Below are 19,832 nucleotides of genomic sequence, written 5' to 3'. Positions count from 1 at the left end.
ATACCTTGTTCAGTTTGTATGAAGTCACATGACACCTTGTCGTTCTGCTTGAATGAGGTCACATGACACCTTGTACATGAATTTGTAACACACCCCAGACATTGTACTATGGGTCTTTGGTCTCATCAGTACCAGGAATAAAGATTGATTGACACCTTGTTCAGCTTGAATGAGGTCACATGACACCTTGTACATGAATTTGTAACACACCCCAGACATTGTACTATAGGCCTTTGGTCTCATCAGTACCATGAATAAAGATTGATTGACACCTTGTTCAGCTTGAATGAGGTCACATGACACCTTGTACATGAATTTGTAACACACCCCAGACATTGTACTATAGGCCTTTGGTCTCATCAGTACCAGGAATAAAGATTGATTGACACCTTGTTCAGCTTGAATGAGGTCACATGACACCTTGTACATGAATTTGTAACACACCCCAGACATTGTACTATAGGCCTTTGGTCTCATCAGTACCATGAATAAAGATTGATTGACACCTTGTTCAGCTTGAATGAGGTCACATGACACCTTGTACATGAATTTGTAACACACCCCAGACATTGTACTATAGGCCTTTGGTCTCATCAGTACCAGGAATAAAGATTGATTGACACCTTGTTCAGCTTGAATGAGGTCACATGACACCTTGTACATGAATTTGTAACACACCCCAGACATTGTACTATAGGCCTTTGGTCTCATCAGTACCAGGAATAAAGATTGATTGACACCTTGTTCAGCTTGAATGAGGTCACATGACACCTTGTACATGAATTTGTAACACACCCCAGACATTGTACTATAGGCCTTTGGTCTCATCAGTACCAGGAATAAAGATTGATTGACACCTTGTTCAGCTTGAATGAGGTCACATGACACCTTGTACATGAATTTGTAACACACCCCAGACATTGTACTATAGGCCTTTGGTCTCATCAGTACCAGGAATAAAGATTGATTGACACCTTGTTCAGCTTGAATGAGGTCACATGACACCTTGTACATGAATTTGTAACACACCCCAGACATTGTACTATAGGCCTTTGGTCTCATCAGTACCATGAATAAAGATTGATTGACACCTTGTTCAGCTTGAATGAGGTCACATGACACCTTGTACATGAATTTGTAACACACCCCAGACATTGTACTATAGGCCTTTGGTCTCATCAGTACCAGGAATAAAGATTGATTGACACCTTGTTCAGCTTGAATGAGGTCACATGACACCTTGTACATGAATTTGTAACACACCCCAGACATTGTACTATAGGCCTTTGGTCTCATCAGTACCAGGAATAAAGATTGATTGACACCTTGTTCAGCTTGAATGAGGTCACATGACACCTTGTACATGAATTTGTAACACACCCCAGACATTGTACTATAGGCCTTTGGTCTCATCAGTACCAGGAATAAAGATTGATTGACACCTTGTTCAGCTTGAATGAGGTCACATGACACCTTGTACATGAATTTGTAACACACCCCAGACATTGTACTATAGGCCTTTGGTCTCATCAGTACCAGGAATAAAGATTGATTGACACCTTGTTCAGCTTGAATGAGGTCACATGACACCTTGTACATGAATTTGTAACACACCCCAGACATTGTACTATAGGCCTTTGGTCTCATCAGTACCAGGAATAAAGATTGATTGACACCTTGTTCAGCTTGAATGAGGTCACATGACACCTTGTACATGAATTTGTAACACACCCCAGACATTGTACTATAGGCCTTTGGTCTCATCAGTACCAGGAATAAAGATTGATTGACACCTTGTTCAGCTTGAATGAGGTCACATGACACCTTGTACATGAATTTGTAACACACCCCAGACATTGTACTATAGGCCTTTGGTCTCATCAGTACCATGAATAAAGATTGATTGACACCTTGTTCAGCTTGAATGAGGTCACATGACACCTTGTACATGAATTTGTAACACACCCCAGACATTGTACTATAGGCCTTTGGTCTCATCAGTACCAGGAATAAAGATTGATTGACACCTTGTTCAGCTTGAATGAGGTCACATGACACCTTGTACATGAATTTGTAACACACCCCAGACATTGTACTATAGGCCTTTGGTCTCATCAGTACCAGGAATAAAGATTGATTGACACCTTGTTCAGCTTGAATGAGGTCACATGACACCTTGTACATGAATTTGTAACACACCCCAGACATTGTACTATAGGCCTTTGGTCTCATCAGTACCAGGAATAAAGATTGATTGACACCTTGTTCAGCTTGAATGAGGTCACATGACACCTTGTACATGAATTTGTAACACACCCCAGACATTGTACTATAGGCCTTTGGTCTCATCAGTACCAGGAATAAAGATTGATTGACACCTTGTTCAGCTTGAATGAGGTCACATGACACCTTGTACATGAATTTGTAACACACCCCAGACATTGTACTATAGGCCTTTGGTCTCATCAGTACCATGAATAAAGATTGATTGACACCTTGTTCAGCTTGAATGAGGTCACATGACACCTTGTACATGAATTTGTAACACACCCCAGACATTGTACTATAGGCCTTTGGTCTCATCAGTACCAGGAATAAAGATTGATTGACACCTTGTTCAGCTTGAATGAGGTCACATGACACCTTGTACATGAATTTGTAACACACCCCAGACATTGTACTATAGGCCTTTGGTCTCATCAGTACCAGGAATAAAGATTGATTGACACCTTGTTCAGCTTGAATGAGGTCACATGACACCTTGTACATGAATTTGTAACACACCCCAGACATTGTACTATAGGCCTTTGGTCTCATCAGTACCAGGAATAAAGATTGATTGACACCTTGTTCAGCTTGAATGAGGTCACATGACACCTTGTACATGAATTTGTAACACACCCCAGACATTGTACTATAGGCCTTTGGTCTCATCAGTACCATGAATAAAGATTGATTGACACCTTGTTCAGCTTGAATGAGGTCACATGACACCTTGTACATGAATTTGTAACACACCCCAGACATTGTACTATAGGCCTTTGGTCTCATCAGTACCAGGAATAAAGATTGATTGACACCTTGTTCAGCTTGAATGAGGTCACATGACACCTTGTACATGAATTTGTAACACACCCCAGACATTGTACTATAGGCCTTTGGTCTCATCAGTACCAGGAATAAAGATTGATTGACACCTTGTTCAGCTTGAATGAGGTCACATGACACCTTGTACATGAATTTGTAACACACCCCAGACATTGTACTATAGGCCTTTGGTCTCATCAGTACCAGGAATAAAGATTGATTGACACCTTGTTCAGCTTGAATGAGGTCACATGACACCTTGTACATGAATTTGTAACACACCCCAGACATTGTACTATAGGCCTTTGGTCTCATCAGTACCAGGAATAAAGATTGATTGACACCTTGTTCAGCTTGAATGAGGTCACATGACACCTTGTACATGAATTTGTAACACACCCCAGACATTGTACTATAGGCCTTTGGTCTCATCAGTACCATGAATAAAGATTGATTGACACCTTGTTCAGCTTGAATGAGGTCACATGACACCTTGTACATGAATTTGTAACACACCCCAGACATTGTACTATAGGCCTTTGGTCTCATCAGTACCAGGAATAAAGATTGATTGACACCTTGTTCAGCTTGAATGAGGTCACATGACACCTTGTACATGAATTTGTAACACACCCCAGACATTGTACTATAGGCCTTTGGTCTCATCAGTACCAGGAATAAAGATTGATTGACACCTTGTTCAGCTTGAATGAGGTCACATGACACCTTGTACATGAATTTGTAACACACCCCAGACATTGTACTATAGGCCTTTGGTCTCATCAGTACCAGGAATAAAGATTGATTGACACCTTGTTCAGCTTGAATGAGGTCACATGACACCTTGTACATGAATTTGTAACACACCCCAGACATTGTACTATAGGCCTTTGGTCTCATCAGTACCAGGAATAAAGATTGATTGACACCTTGTTCAGCTTGTATGAAGTCACATGTCACCTTGTGGTTCATTGATGTCTAATGACACTTATTTGGCTTCTTACGACAACCACTGTGCCGAGTTGCATCCCTTGGGCACGCCAGAAACCTATGATTGTTGGTTTGAATCCCAGTTTGCCCCGATTATGTTTCTAGGTTTGTCAGCACCATACCCGTGCTCATGGGTTTCACAGTGTGGTAAACGTCTGAAACCTGCATCACTTCGGGTTTTCCTCTCACATCAGGCTGACACGACGTGATATAACTGAAATACTGTTAAAAGCTGCTTTAAACCCAACTCACTCACTCTTACGACACCCATAAGATCTGTCATGACAAATGTATAACCTCTCATGTGACCTGTAAAGCTTTCATGACATCTGCATGCTATATAACAGGGATAGATATTAACCTAGAAAGTCTATCATCCCCAATAGTGATAACATATAGGAACATCCCCAAAATGTTTGAAATTTTACTTGTCCTAAGGGGGCGGTGGGGTAGCCTAGTGGTTAAAGCGTTTGCTCGTCAGGCTGAAGACAAGGGGTCTATTCCCCACATGGATACAATTTGTGAAGCCCATTTCTAGTGTCCCCTGCTCGTGATATTGCTGGAATATTGTTAAAAGCGGCGTGAAATCTTACTCACTCACTCACAAGCCCTAAGGAAACCAATATCAGTAGTTTAAATGGCTCGGGCAAGCGGACTAGTGCTTATTTCTATCCCTGTATCATGACAACTGTTTGACCCATCATGATGCACTTAATGTTTCACATGACATTGGTTTGATCTCTTTTGACATCGACATGACTTCTCATGACAGCTGTCTGTGTTTCAGGGAATTCTACAAATCGTGTATCCAGCATTAAGACAGATCGGCCACCCAGCGTTGACAGCACACTGTCCGACACCTCTCAGGTGAGGGTTTCACTTTCTGGTATTCTCCAGCTTCACCCTGACTTGTTATATATTATAGTTTTGCAGTACCATATCTATATTAATGGATTCACCAGAGTGGTAAACGTCTTGGACCTGCATCACTGCAGACTTTCCTCCCTCATGAGACTGAAGTGGTGATATAACTGAAATAGAGCTTATTCTAATATTCTGTTATCATATGTTTCACTCATCATTCAAGGGGGCACGGGTGGCCCAGTCATCTAAGATGCCACAATTTGCTGTGCAGAGATCGGGCATGACCTATGATTGTGGGTTCGAATCCTGGTTTGACCCAATTAGGTTTCTAGGTTTGTCAGCACCATACCTGTGCTTGTGGGTTTCACCAAAGTGGTTAACATCACAGGCCTGCATCACATAACTGGAAAACTGTTGAAGGTGGCATTAAACCCAACTGGTGTCATAATATTTTGCTGAACTGTACTGTCTGTACTGAACGATGTGGCTAAAGGGGAATAACTCTGCATGATCAGCAGCCTTGTTCATTGGCCTTCAAGCTCATACTTTCTAAACTTATTTTTTACAGCAAATGTGTGAGAAAACAGTGTGACAATTAAATCGACTGCCTTAACTGCAAATTGCCGGAGTGTTTTTAAAAAAAAATCTCAGTCACAGCAAAGACACAAAAGTTAAGTTGACAATGATTTGAAGAAATAATATACGGAAAGCTGGATTGTAGTTCCTATACACAAATATGACATTTTTGGATATTAATCTGTTTTCAGGGATCTGTTAAGGTTAAAAATGCCAAGAATAAGAAGACCGACCTGCCGAAACCGGAAACTCCTCGTATCAAGAAGTACAGTAATGTCAAGAGCTCCATACCACCTCCAGGTAACCCCCACAAACTTGTACCTGATATACCTGTGTGTACCTGATATACCTGTGTACTGTATACATATATACCTATATACCTATATACCTACACCTAACGTCACTGTCAATATCCTTACGTTCATTCCTATATAGTTCAGTACATATTGTAACTAATATCATATTATTTATTCTATGTATTTATTATTTATTATATATATTTATTATAATGTATGACAAATACAACTATTATACCCTCCTGTTATGCATGATGCCGTGTAGGATGCAAAGCAGTTGTTACGAGAATTTTATGACATATGCATGTCAACCCAGATGAAGAAATGCTACATGCGCAACCTGCATGGCAAATTAACATTTAATCACGTTGCAATTATCATTTTTGTATGTGCAAAAACTGCAATCTGTTCTGAATCTTTGAAATCCAATTTATGTAAGTCATAATGTATGGTTTTAAGAGTGTCTTCATCAAAACTGTTAAAAATACTCTATTATTCATTATCATGACCTCCTCCCCCGTGGAGTTTCTGGGTTAGAACTTACCCTTTGTCTTAAGAGTCAAGGTCAGGCACAGTCACTTGGTTGATGGCATGACATCGTACCCGACGGAGTGGATCGATGCTTACAAAAATAATCACTGAATTGTCTGGTCCAGACTTAAGTATTTACAAGCCACTATCATAAAGCTGGAATATTGCTGAGCGTGGCGTTTAACAAAAAGCAAACTAACGAGTAAAGCCCTGTTGGGATTCGAGGGCAGAATATGTCCCCAATACTCATACTTGTCTGATGAGCCACTGAAATAGGTGGGGGCACGGGTGGCCCAGTTGTCTAAGGCGCCGCGATTCGCTGTGCAGAGTTGCGTCCCGTGGGCACGCCAGAAACCTATGATTTTGGGTTCGAATCCCGGTTCGCCCCGATTATGTTTCAGGTTTGTCAGCACCATACCCGTGCTCGTGGGTTTCACCGAAGTGGTAAACGTCTGAGACCTGAATCACTTGGGGCTTTCCTCCCACATTAAGCTGACACGCCGTGATATGACTGGAATACTGTTAAAAGCGGCGTTAAACCCAACTCACTCACTCACTCACTCACTCTGAAATAGGTATTGAGAGGTCACAATGGCAGCACAATATGAGAAGCACGTGGATCTGTGACATTGGGAAAGTCCAACTCAAAGCACGATTTAGTATGATCTGTGCTCACACGATCATAGTCTGCTGCTCATTTTGGACAAGTGGTTGATGTAAAATAACTAGATTTGGGGATAAAACAACTGGATTTAGATTGTTACAAACGGACTAATGGCTGTGTTTAATCCCAGTGTACAGAGCCAAGCATGACTGCGACAGTCTGAATGGATATTGCTGGTTATGGCTTTCAACTTAATGCATTCACTTTCAGCTGCAGCGAGGAAGCAAACTTTATGTCGCTTTAGCAATATATAGGACATTTAGGATTTCTCGGCTACAATAATAGGAGGAAATTAGACTCTAAGATGAGGATATCATGCATGTATCTATCGTACACCTCTCTCATCCTCTATTTCATATCTTTAAACAATGTAATAAAATACTCTTTCATTACGTTGTGGAAGTTTTTTTACCTTCAGTCAGCACATGAAGGTGGAGTCATGGAGAAACACGCGTCTAATGTCAACCACAATTTCATATGTTATAACTTTTAATTTAGCACCCAGGAAACCAGCTCCATCTAAAACATCTCAGAAAAAATCACCGGAAACATCTCACAAAGATGTTTCTAAAACATCCCCTAAGAAAAGTCTGAGTAAGTTTGACTAACAGGCTTATTACCCAGTAACCTGCATGGTTGTTTGAAAACACATCTGTGAGTCACATACATTGGGGTCATTTTCTGATTGAATTATGTAACAAACATCATTAAAAAAATTCTTTTTGTAAGGCTTGACCAATTTGGAAGCAAATTTACCAAGATGCAGAAGGCTAAATAAGAACATATGCTTGTTCTTTGTTGATTTTAAAACAATTTAATTGCTCAAGAGTATAATTTGGTTGATATTTCCTAAAATATATCTTTAAATAAACTTAAAACAAAGAAATATGCAATTTTCCAATTGTGTCAGTTGCTCCTAATTAACTCACGTAAGATATTGGCACACTCATAGAAACACAAGAAAATGTATTGGTCTGGCCTTCCCTTCAAAACTGAAAAGAAATATGAACTGTATGTGACTCAGGAAGCATGCTTTGTATAGTCTTTCAACCTGATTCAACAAGCCTCCTTCTCGCAGTGATATAAGGGAGACAACTCTTCCTGGCTTACAAGCTTTTGCCTATGCTGTCAGGAGAAGTTATCCTGAAGACATTCATATGTGTATTATTGCTTGGACAGTTTCTTTCATTTCAGTATTGTATTGTTGTTTAACTTTGTTGTGATTTTGAATAGTCTTTCAGCATGAAGTGTAAGCCTCAATATTTATTCTGATTCATATATGCCTGGTTTAATTTTGTCCATGTCATGTGTCGTCCAAATTATTTGTTTTCTTCAAAAATATAATCTTGCATGACAGTATGCATGATTGTTTTGTTTCAATTAAAATAAGATCAATATCATTTTTTCTGTAATTTTTCTTATATATGATTAATTCTTTATGAATAATAATTGCATATTGCAGTTAGAACTAGAAGGTGCCAAAAGTTTTGCCATAATCTGCCCAATCCTTTTAAGAACCCAAGCTTTGCTTAATGACCATCCAGCATTTCATTCCTGCGACAGCTTTGACAAATGACAGTCTCTAATCATTGCTAAATTCATTTGCTGCTTAAAAATAAAGGAATCTGTAATGTCCCATATATTTAACATTGGTTGGCAAACAAGACCAATTTCTTTAGTCTAGTCTTAGAATAGTAGTTTTGGTGCTTTATTTGACTTTGCAGTTTTGTATCATGTAGTATGTGATAGTCAAAGTGCCATGTGTTCATTGTTGATGCACAGTGATGAAAGGATACAGATGGAGACAATGTATAAGCTATATAGGCATGCGTTGTCCAAATACTATAACCATCTCGGATGAAAGCACAGTAACGTCTTGCTGAACTATCAACCAGGACCCTGTAGGGGTTCCAGATTGGAATAGGTCTCCAGCAACATGTGCTGGTTGTAATCCTGTGGGGTTCCAGGTTAGAATAGGTCCCCAGCAACCTCTGACTCAGTTGATTGCATGTCTTTGTACCAGACAGCCTGGATAGTTGCTCACGGTATTGATCAATGGATTGTGTGGTCCAGACTTGATTCTTTACAGACCATCATCAAAGAGCTGGATTATTGCAGCATTAAACAAGAACAAACTATAGACCAGGTTAATACAGGCTTGAAAAACTCTTGAATATGGATAACTGGTCTTGATAAGGTTTTAAATGTTGCAGTATTTTGAAAAGGCCTTACAAATTGGAGATGTAGTCTCATAAGGGCTTTGAATTTTGTGTTTTCATATATTTTCAAGTATAACAAAGACACATCAGTAGGATATGCAAACACTCAGATCGCTAACAGTGTATACGTAGAAAGTCAGATGATATTTTCACAGATTTTGTTCATAAGATAATAAGTTTATCTGATAAGGTCATGTTGTTAAAGGCTATACACCCAACTGGTGTTACAAAATATTTTTTTATAAATGAAAAAGAATTGGCATATGCTACAATCTAAACTATCCCATATACCAAGCAAGTCTAGATTTCTTCAATTTCAGAAAATAACAAGATTCTCTTGGTTCCTTTCTATTACCGGTACATATTAAAAGACAATTGAAAAAGCAATATCTTGAAATAATTTCTTTTGAGGGACTATATTTTGTTTTTAATCTAACAATTTTATATTTTCTTTTTAATATTGAAAATGCAAATTATGGCTTTGAAAAGTGCCAAGGTCTTTGGCTGAATTTCTGTTTGAACCAAGATCAAGCAGCTGACTGTTTCTGACATTGATATGCCTTATGAAAGAATGCTACAAATGTCATAACACCAGTGACCAGTTGTTGGAAAGAAGTACTCGATATGCTTAACATAGTAAATGAGGCAGTGAACTACCGGTATCTTGGATTTAAAACTGTGTTTACACTGATCCTTCTTGGTGAGTATGTATCTGCAGTATTGTTTATACCTGCTGTAAATACTCTTAGCATGTTTGCTGGACATGACAAGGGTGAAGGTCACCACATGTTTGTCATCACTGACAAGTGGATGAAAGTTGAGAACTCTCCTGTTTAGAAGTCAGATTGTATATCATAACATTCAGCCAATTAGATTGCCGGATAGACTCTATTTTATTTCTATTCTCTGTAGAGAAAAAAATCTTGAAATTAAATCTAATTTCAGTAGTATTTGTGTACACTTATCCTATAATATAATTATTTGAGGTTTAAAAAAATATTGTTGGATTATTAAAATGAAAAAGTCATTGTTGACAAATATGTTTATGTATTTACTACTTTTCACTTGTTTATGCCATTTCATATTAAAATCAAGTTAATTTGAATAAATGTTGCAGTATCACGAAAAAGCGGGTAATAAGCATATATTAATATATATATAGTATTAATAAATTAATATTTCTTTTATGAGTAACTATTATTTAACAAAGCATCAACTGTTTTATAACCATTCCCAGCTGCAATTTATGATTTTTAACCTACTTTTTATGCTGAAAATTTGTGTTTGAAAACTGATATCTTGGCTTCAATTGGCAAATTTAAACAAATGAGGAGCATATGACTGCAGCAGGTCAACTGGGGACAGCCCTGGAACACACGTGGTGGGGAGATTCATTATTTGGCCCCACAGGAAGTAGGAGATGAGTTTAGATAAGATTCTTCAGCAGTGGGAAGGAGGCCCATGTATGTCTAGTCCTGCCATTAACAGATGGGGCTTTGCTCCAACTGGTGCAATTAAAAAGACATTACAGGATAGGTCGGTGTGGTTTGAACTGTCAAATTAGGAGAGAGGGGTGCTAATTCCTTAGTCTCAGATATATTTTTGCAAGAATGAATCATTCTAAAAATAAGACGATACATAAAGAGATGTGATTTTTTCACAAATAATTATCTCTTTCAGTATATCACAAGATATATGATTATGATGTGATCATTCATTCATAGCCAATGAGACAAATTCATATCTTTACTATGAAATATACTCTGACATGTAATATACACGTTTTTGCCCATGTATCCATTGAATACACTCAATTAGAGGAGTAAAGTAAGAATCAGTGTAATTTTCTTTTCTTGGGTGTAGTGATATGTGTATTTGTAATATCAGTATCAGAACTGACCATTTTATGACAGCGTATAATCACACTAAGAAACAGTTCTTGAGATTTCCAAACACACCATCCTGCATAGTTTATCCTGAACTGGGCATTGGGAAGGCTTGAGTGATGGTTGCTGTTCATTCCAGAGGGCTGAGTTGGAATCCTTATGACAGTGAAGCTTCTAAAGTCTATTCTTAACATTCCAATAAAGTATCACATTGTTGCAGTATTGTTTTAATAAACCTATCATCCACACATGGCTTTCCACATAATTGTAGGTTTGAATCTCTATACCACAATAAATGGTTTGTGTGGGTAAGAATCCACATGAAATATGCATGAAGAATTCGGGAAATTTTTCCATGCATACCGTATATGACCGCAGATAAGCCGACCTCATAAATAAGCCGAGGTATTAAGTTGACCATTGAAATATGAAAGAACATGATATGACCTGTAGATAAGCCGAACGAGGAATTGAAAGGCAAAGACACACCGTGAGATGACTGCATGAATAAAGGTAGATACTTGTTCACTATCAATTTATGAACTTTGCAAAATGTATGTTATAGCTATTGGCGATTTCATCTGTGGATTATATATCATATCTGTGGATTATATTATCTGTAAAGATCGTGGAGTTTAGGAAGAATGATAAACCTTCAACATTCAATTGAAAACTTATGATCGGAAATAGTAACATGCATACAAAATTTTAATAATTGGTGTATAATATTAACTGTATTGATAATCTAGAACAATAATGGCTGTAGTCGTGGCAACTTCCAAACCTTTGGGAAGTTGTAATCTATCGGACCGTCATTCAGGCGATGTTTCTGACAGATAGCGATCTGAAAAATATTATCATGAAAGTGTATACCATTGATAAGCCAACCTCTTTCTACAGAATCTTTTTTCGGGTCCTCAATATTCAGCTTATCTGCAGACATATATGGTATATGCATATTATTCTATTATAACTGTTAACCCATCTTAATCTGTTTTACCAAAATGGCGCCAATGGTGCAATGAAGGGGATGAACACTTTGTATACTTCAACTGTACACATACATTATGGGATAACACTGCTTAATGATACCAGGCTCAAGATTTGGGTTCGGAATATAAACATCAGCTAATTGAGGTATCACTGCCCATAAAACAACCACAAATAGAATCATGGATAATGCTGGCGTCTTATTTCAAGATGGATAGGCACAAGACCAACAGCCTCTGTTGGAGTTTTTCATTGATGTCAATCTGCATTCATAAGATTGTCAGAAGTTTTGTTCCTAAAACAATCTTAGGAAGATTTTGTTGTGTGTGGACAGAGGTGAAGTTTTATTTCAACACCTGCACTTTCTTTGTGTTGGTGCCAACTTGGGTAGATTGGCATTATGGATAGATGGATTAATGTTTGTTGATTTTTGAGGATTACTTATCTACACCTATCATAAGCTGAAGAATGTATCATGTCTACAAAGATCTGATGGTGTACGCATATGTATGTATACATATACATATACGAGAAAATTTATATAGGGATTGGATAGTCAAAATGTCTGCTGATTACAAATTATCCTTTGCATGAAACGACCACTCTCAGCTGAGACATTGCTGTCAGAGGATCCATGGGCAGATCCAGAGGGGTGTCCAGGGTTGTACGGGGGGTCTGGACACCCCTTTTGAAAACCAAATGTAATATGTTGTGGGCAATAAAATTGACTGAGAGAGGATTTTGGTATTTTGGATCTCTTCCTGTTAAAAATGCTTGATCTGCCCATGGCATAGTACCCTGAAGTGAATCATTGGTCACACTGTTAACCACTGTTTTTTCTGTCACAAGTTTGGACAAGCAGGCACAGTGAAGTATCAATATTTCTGATTGGCTCAATCATGCCTCATGTCGGTGAGCTGGTTTTTAAGAAGGTAAAAACTGGATTTTACTGATCTTTTTGGTTTACACCACTTTGAACAATATTCAGTTACATCCTGGTGTTATCAGATTAGGTACGTGAGTGAGTATGGTTTTATGCCGCTTTAGCAATGTTCTAGCAATATCATGGCGGGGGACACCAGAAATGGGCTTCACACATTGTATCTATGTGTGGAATCGAACCTGGGTCTTCAGCTTAATGAGTGAATGCTTTAACCACAAGGCAACCCCATTGCTCTTATCAGATTAAGATAAGAACAAGAAGGTGGTAGCAGATAACTTATATACAGGTTTGCAGTAAACTGTGAAATAATGGTTACAAAGTTCTGGGGAATTTCCTTCCATGAAAGCTGATAAAAGAGAATTGGGCGGTTACAGTGTCTGGCTTTGAAGTGTTTGCTGATGGCCTGGATTAATGCTCATGCTGTCAACCCTTGGTTTATGTGGGCCAGATTCAATAATGTAGAAGCCATTGTGATAATATATAATGTTCCTGACGACAGCATTGAAGAACTTTCATTCACTCACTCACTCACGCACTCTACATCATTCAAAGTTATTCCCTATTAGGAAAGGGTTTTTCTGAAATACTGATTTTATCTTTCGGTCTGTTGCTAAGACAATATTAGTAATAGCTGCCTAGTGTTTTATTTGGCAGTAGTTTGTGTTCGTGACACCATTCTGAAGACCTGAATGTTTTCAGATATTTACTGGGTGTGGTGGAGAAACGGAGATCCCAGAAAGAAAGTGTTGACATTGCAAAGAGTTTCTGCATTTCCTCAACAATAGCCCTCGAGGCATGGAATCATGTATATTTGTAAACTGGAAAAAAAATCCATTTTATTTTTTTTCTGGTCGTTAAAGATAGTAAAAGGGAATGATAACATTCCTTGTAGAAATATCTGAAATATGAAGATATGTTTTTTAAGGCGCTGAAGATTGAAATGTTAAAACTGACAAGTTATTAAATAAATCTGTCATTGTTTTTTTTTTCATGTTGAACAAACTAAACATAAATGTAAGAGATGGCTAATTTTATGTAACTTTAACTCAGCTCTGTAATGCGATTAAAGATAACTAGCGACATCAATTTCAGGGGGCAATTTTACAAATTACCAAAATGGCAGCTATTTCCCATCTGGCACAAAAGAAATATGCTAATTTAAATTAAAAAAGTCAAAAATTGTTTTGATGAGATTGAATTTGTCACACAAAAAACAAGACAATAATTGAAGTCCCCTGTGTGCAGTGTTTAGTTTGTGCAGGGATGAATATTTTCAGACAATAAATGGACTCTATTTTGTCAATGTGATTAGCTTTCTGTCACAGAATATGATTTATCCTCAAGATGGATTGGGACACTGAGAATTATTGGAACATGTCTGTGTTGATGTATTGGAATGTGTGTCAAGAAGCCACTGAATCATGAATCGATGAAGAGGGCAATCCTGCATGATTCACTGTGAATCATCACCACCACGGCTAGAATCAGGGTGTCGGTGATCATTAGCGCTGTTGGTTTAGAGTAAGGAATCAAACAATTGGTTCAAGTATTCTGATATCTTGCTCTTCATTTTGGACTTAAACATTTGAATTAAGTTTTCATGATGTTTGTTATTACATTTATAGGTAAGTTGATTTTATGTTTTTAACTTAAAGTCATGTTTTGTTTGTTTGTTTGTTTAACGCCACACTATTACAGCTTCATGACGGCAACCTGTAAATTACTGAGTGAGTGAGTGAGTTGGGTTTAACGCCCCTTAAACAGTATTCCAGTTATATCGCGGCGTGTCAGCTTAATGTGGGAGGAAAGCCCGAAGTGATGTCGGTCTTAGACATTTACCACTTCGGTGAAACCCACGAGCACGGGTATGGTGCTGACAAACCTAGAAACATAATCGGGGTGAACCAGGATTTGAACCTACAATCATAGGTTTCTGGCGTGCCCAAGGGTTGCAACTCTGCGAATCGCGGCGCCTTAGACGACCGGGCCACCTGTGCCCCCTGTAAATTACTGAGTCTGGAACAGACAAGTCTGACCAACCGATCCATTTAGTGATGCCTTATGACTGTATGGGTCACTTTGGACCTATTCTAACTTGGACACCCAACAGGGTTAAAGATATGTGCATAATGACAGCTACTGAATGCTGATCCGTGTTGCTGTTGCTATTTAAAACAAAAACAGTGAAAATGGATTTTTTTAATGTTATTTTTTTTCTATCAGTAATCCTAGTTGTTATAATGATTACCAGTGATTGAGACCTGTGAATAGGTCTTCAGCAACCCATGCTTGCCCTAAAAGGCGACTATGCTTGTCGTGAGAGGTGACTAACAGGATTGGGTGGTCAGGCTGGCTGACCAGGTTGATGCATGTCATCGTATCTCAATTGTGTGGATCGATGCACATGATATCAGTCACTGGATTGTCTGGACCAGACTGGATTATTTACAGACTGCCGTCATATAGCTAAAATATTGCTGAGAGAGGCGTTAAACAACAAACAAACCAGTGATTGAAATATGATTCAAGGTCCTTTACATCAAACCTTTAAGTATAAGAATCAGTGAGTACAGGTTTAGTATTATTACATATGTATTTTATATCTATATATGTACAGTAAACATTGGTTATAACGAACTCAAAGTGACCACCAATTTTAGTTCGTTATAGCCATATATACAGCAAATGGACGGGACCAAAAACACAGTTAATTTTATCTGTCAGTTTGTTATAAGTGTGTTATACTCCGTGAAAGAGAAGGACCTCAGATTCCCATGCTTGTCTGAAGAACTGACTGAAGAGATTTGTTTGGTCCAGCTCTGACACTGGACTGAATGTCTTTCGCTGTGTGCCGATTGTTGCTCTTGCCAGAGACCATATACCGATATACCGGTATATGGTCTCTGCTCTTGCATTTGTCTGGTTGCCAATACTTGCCTTGTCCAAACTCCATTATTTATAGGCCACTGTTATATAACTTGAATTTTGTTGACTCCAGCTTTAAACAGCATTCGCTCACTCGCTCTATCTAATATCTCATGGTAACAAGACATGCTCTTTCCATTTAACTATCACCAAAAGTATTTGATATACACGTGAACTAGAGCTCAAGATGATATGCCATATATCAAATAGTCGGGTGATATGTTTTGGGAGGGAGAATATTTAAGAGCAGATAACAAGAACTCAGATCTATTGTAATTAGTTTGCACTTTTCATCTGTACTTGTTTTTTCTGCACGTATGTAACTTATTATCACACATTTTCCTCAAATGAATACAGACTAATCTACATATGTTGTTGATAATAACAAAGTTGCCAGAAAGGTAGCCGTGTTTTCTTTCCAATGTGGAGTTTGCTATAGGTGATCAGTAATTACTCCCAGATTGCGGAGCTTGAGGGAGTCCGGGTTTATTTTGATTAGTGAGGAAATCTGATTGGATTTCACATTGCCTTTGAGTTGAGAAAGGAAACTTTACATTTTCGGCAGTTTTGCTGTCTGGCTAATTGGTATTCCTGAACAGTTTTGGAGGTTTATGTTGGTGTCACATCCTTTGGTTTATTGTACCAGCTGGTTGATTTTACGTGTAATGTTTTTGTTCTTCGTGGAATACGTTTTTTGATTGTTGTAAAGGTGAACAAAAGGTTTATTTATGTGAAAGAATAAGAGAATGAGTGTTTTCAAGTTCACATGAGTCCGTGAAATGTCACAGGTAATTGTGGTTTGAAAGTTTTAGGAGGAGATAGTTTTACAGTTTGTTCTACACAATACACATGAAAGTTTTGTTGTCTTGACAGAGGATAACAGGTTATTATGAATTACCTGGAAAAATTGTCATTCATGTATGGTAGGTTTATTTCTGCAGTAAATGAAACAAGATGGGAATTACTTTTAATCATGTTTTTTTTAAATTTGAAGATGATTGAATGAGAATTGTTTTATGCTGCTCTTAGCAATATTCCAGCAATATTCCAGCAATATCAGTCCACTTTTTAGTCCACTACTCCTTATAATGATAACATGTAGCAAAACACTTAAAAATGGCAAATTTCTTCTCGTCCTTATGATACCTTAACTATTGGGCAGTTTGGCAAGGACTACAGGACAAGTGTCAATTTCTAATGCTGTATCATGACGGAGTATACCAAAAATTGGCTTCAAATATTTTGTACGCATGTGTGGAATCGAACCCGTGTCTGCTGCGTGACAAGCGAACCACTAGTCTACCCCACAGCCCCTATTTGAAGATGATATGGTACTTGTGGAAATCATTGAGTTCATATCCAAATGTCATATCTTTTTATATCTAAGATCTTTATAACTTTTACAAGTGACATTTAGTATTCATTTCACAGTAAATCAGTCTAAAATATTCTAAACTTTATTTGCATTCATAAAAAGATCACTGCATTTAGGTTAAATGAATGAAAGGAACTTGTTAAACTTATAAATATTTGTTGCAGATAATTCCAGGAAATGAATTTCACCATTTCCTTTAAATACTCTGTGCTCTAAGCCATTACAAATATCCTCTTGATTCCTGTTGAAGATACAGGCAAGATGAAACCCATCAGACACGTGCATTTGTTTTTGATAACTCCCGCGGGGATAGATATCCCCCAATTCCCAGAGGCTCTGTCTCACAAGATGAGTCTTGATCGAGTTACAATCGGCTGACATCATAACCTTACATACTGTCTCTGTGGTTGTGAAAATTTATACCTTGTGCATACAATTTGTCGAGATAGAAATGCATTGGAATAAATGGGGTCCTCAATGGGTGGAACAAGAAAGTTTGCTATCTTTTTTCAGGGTACAAGATGTTTCTATTCACTGACATTACCAAATCAATCATTGCAATAGAACAGTTCTTAGAAATAGGAATGTTTTGTGTGTGGTTTTTAATAATCATTACTGCATTCTCTGTGTGTTGCAAAACTGTGGTATCATATGATATGATATTTTTTAAATTAATTTTATACTTGCATACTTGGCTATGGTCAGTCATGTCTGAGATATTTCATGATTTTAAAATATTGTAGGAATTTTAAAAGTGTACACATGGATGTTGAGATCGCGGACAGATGCTAGTTGATGTTCGTTGTTTATGTTATCCTTGTCGGAGCCTCAGCATGAGGCCAGCCGTTTGGATAGAAAGTGATATAAGGATCCTATCAAACCTGAAAAGAACTACTGAAAGGTCAGAGTTTCCGAATAGATATATACAACCAACCCTTGCCAAATTTTCATCAGATCGCTCCTCATTTTCGTCAAACACTACCCCTCGTTTTCCTCCTCATTGGGTGTCTAAAAGCTCTTGAAAAACTGGAGTAGATAGGACGCACCTTGTCCATCTGGCTGATGATCTGCCGAGGATATTTTGGATTTTGTGAAAGACATTTCTGGAGGTAGTTGAAAGGAAAGTAGCCTTGTCTGTTGTTTTACATTTCTGGGTATATTTTCATTTGAATATTTGCATTTTCTTGAAAATTATTTAAGAATATTTAAATTTTGATGTAGTTTGCATCATCAAATTGACCAAATTGTTTGAACATTTTTCATTGACAAATTCTCTGCATCAATGTTGAGAAAAGATGTCATTTGAGTCGACTTTGGTTTAATGTGATATAAAATCAGTGAACCTGATCTTCGTATTTTCTTTTGTGATAGACCTTCATTTTACATTTAATCCCTGAGGGTTGATTCCAGGAATTCCATGTCGCATGTTGAAAAGAAAATATACCCCGATAGATAACAGAGGATATAGTAATTGAAGAGCAGAATACAAAGACGGTATTGGAGCTCTCTAGGCTGTGAAGTTAGTGAAGTGTGTCTTGCAGGACATCAATGGGCCACCCCTTCACCACCCGCCACATCAGGGGAATGTCAGTGTTGGCAACAGGCCTCACCATATTTGCAACGTTTATCGAGGGAATTGTCTACTTTTCTATGAGTTCCTTGGTGCTCACTTTTATGTGGATTGTTTTCGGAGATCGAACTCTTTCGTTTTGGAATTCAAGCAAGAAGCCCAAGCCTGTCATTCAGAATGGAATCTATGAGGGTAGGTGAAGCAGTGCCATGAACTTTCTCTATGTAAACAATCAAACTGTAGTTTTGACACATCCTGTTTCACTGTACAATTTCAAAAATATAAAAATATTAAAACCATGACTCACACACAATATTGGAAATGACTTGGCAACAAATCTGTTATTTTTTTATTATTTGTTTCTTAAAGTTGTGCATTTGACACTTGGGAATTTGACTGCCTGTTTTTACCTGTTTTGTTTACAGCAATATTGATTTATGTAAACAGGTATTCCGATCTAGATGTTTAACGTAGAAGTGTTTTGTATTACAATATGGGAGATGTTATCAGTACAGGGACGTATGTACACCTGAAAATTGAACTCTTCATAGGTATCGGCTAAACTTTGGGGAAACCAGGTCAGGTGTTTACAAACTAGATAAAGCCATAGATCATTTAGCGACACACTTTTTCCATTAGGGTTTGTGAATTGGTATGGCTGTATATATCAATGGGTTGTTTTCATCATGTTTTACAGTACATATATAGTTGATGTTGGAAGATTTTGCTGCATGAGATAGGGTTGTGAAAGAGAAAGTTAATGATTATTAGTTTTCATATTATCATTATTCAGGTTTTGGGTGGTCCTTGTACTATTATACATTTTATACATATGTATTCCACACTTATTCAGATGTCTTTACTCAAATGCTGTTTATTTGTTCTCAGATCAGTGGATCTGTATGCATTCCAATTA

At 37.7% G+C, this 19,832-nt stretch overlaps 1 protein-coding gene across 5 annotated transcripts in view; it reads left to right on the top strand.

The window, feature by feature from the left end:
* LOC139449330 (microtubule-associated tumor suppressor candidate 2 homolog) overlaps positions 1 to 19,832 on the top strand; it is a 167,510-nt gene that overhangs the window by 86,786 nt on the left and 60,892 nt on the right. For 4 of the 5 annotated variants that reach the window (XM_071230641.1, XM_071230639.1, XM_071230638.1 and 1 more), the window contains exons 7-9: positions 4,865 to 4,944; positions 5,709 to 5,817; positions 7,507 to 7,602. In XM_071230641.1, the coding sequence (XP_071086742.1) occupies positions 4,865 to 4,944; positions 5,709 to 5,817; positions 7,507 to 7,602 (285 nt within the window). The remainder of the gene's footprint in view (positions 1 to 4,864; positions 4,945 to 5,708; positions 5,818 to 7,506; positions 7,603 to 19,832) is intronic. The other variant, XM_071230642.1, reaches the window with a different exon arrangement.

Source organism: Haliotis cracherodii, unplaced genomic scaffold, assembly GCF_022045235.1.
Source record: "Haliotis cracherodii isolate W230 unplaced genomic scaffold, xgHalCrac1.p SCAF_8, whole genome shotgun sequence".
NCBI classification, from domain to species: domain Eukaryota; kingdom Metazoa; phylum Mollusca; class Gastropoda; order Lepetellida; family Haliotidae; genus Haliotis; species Haliotis cracherodii.
The sequence above is the reverse complement of the archived record's forward strand: the minus strand, read 5'-3'. Positions and strand labels throughout refer to the sequence as shown.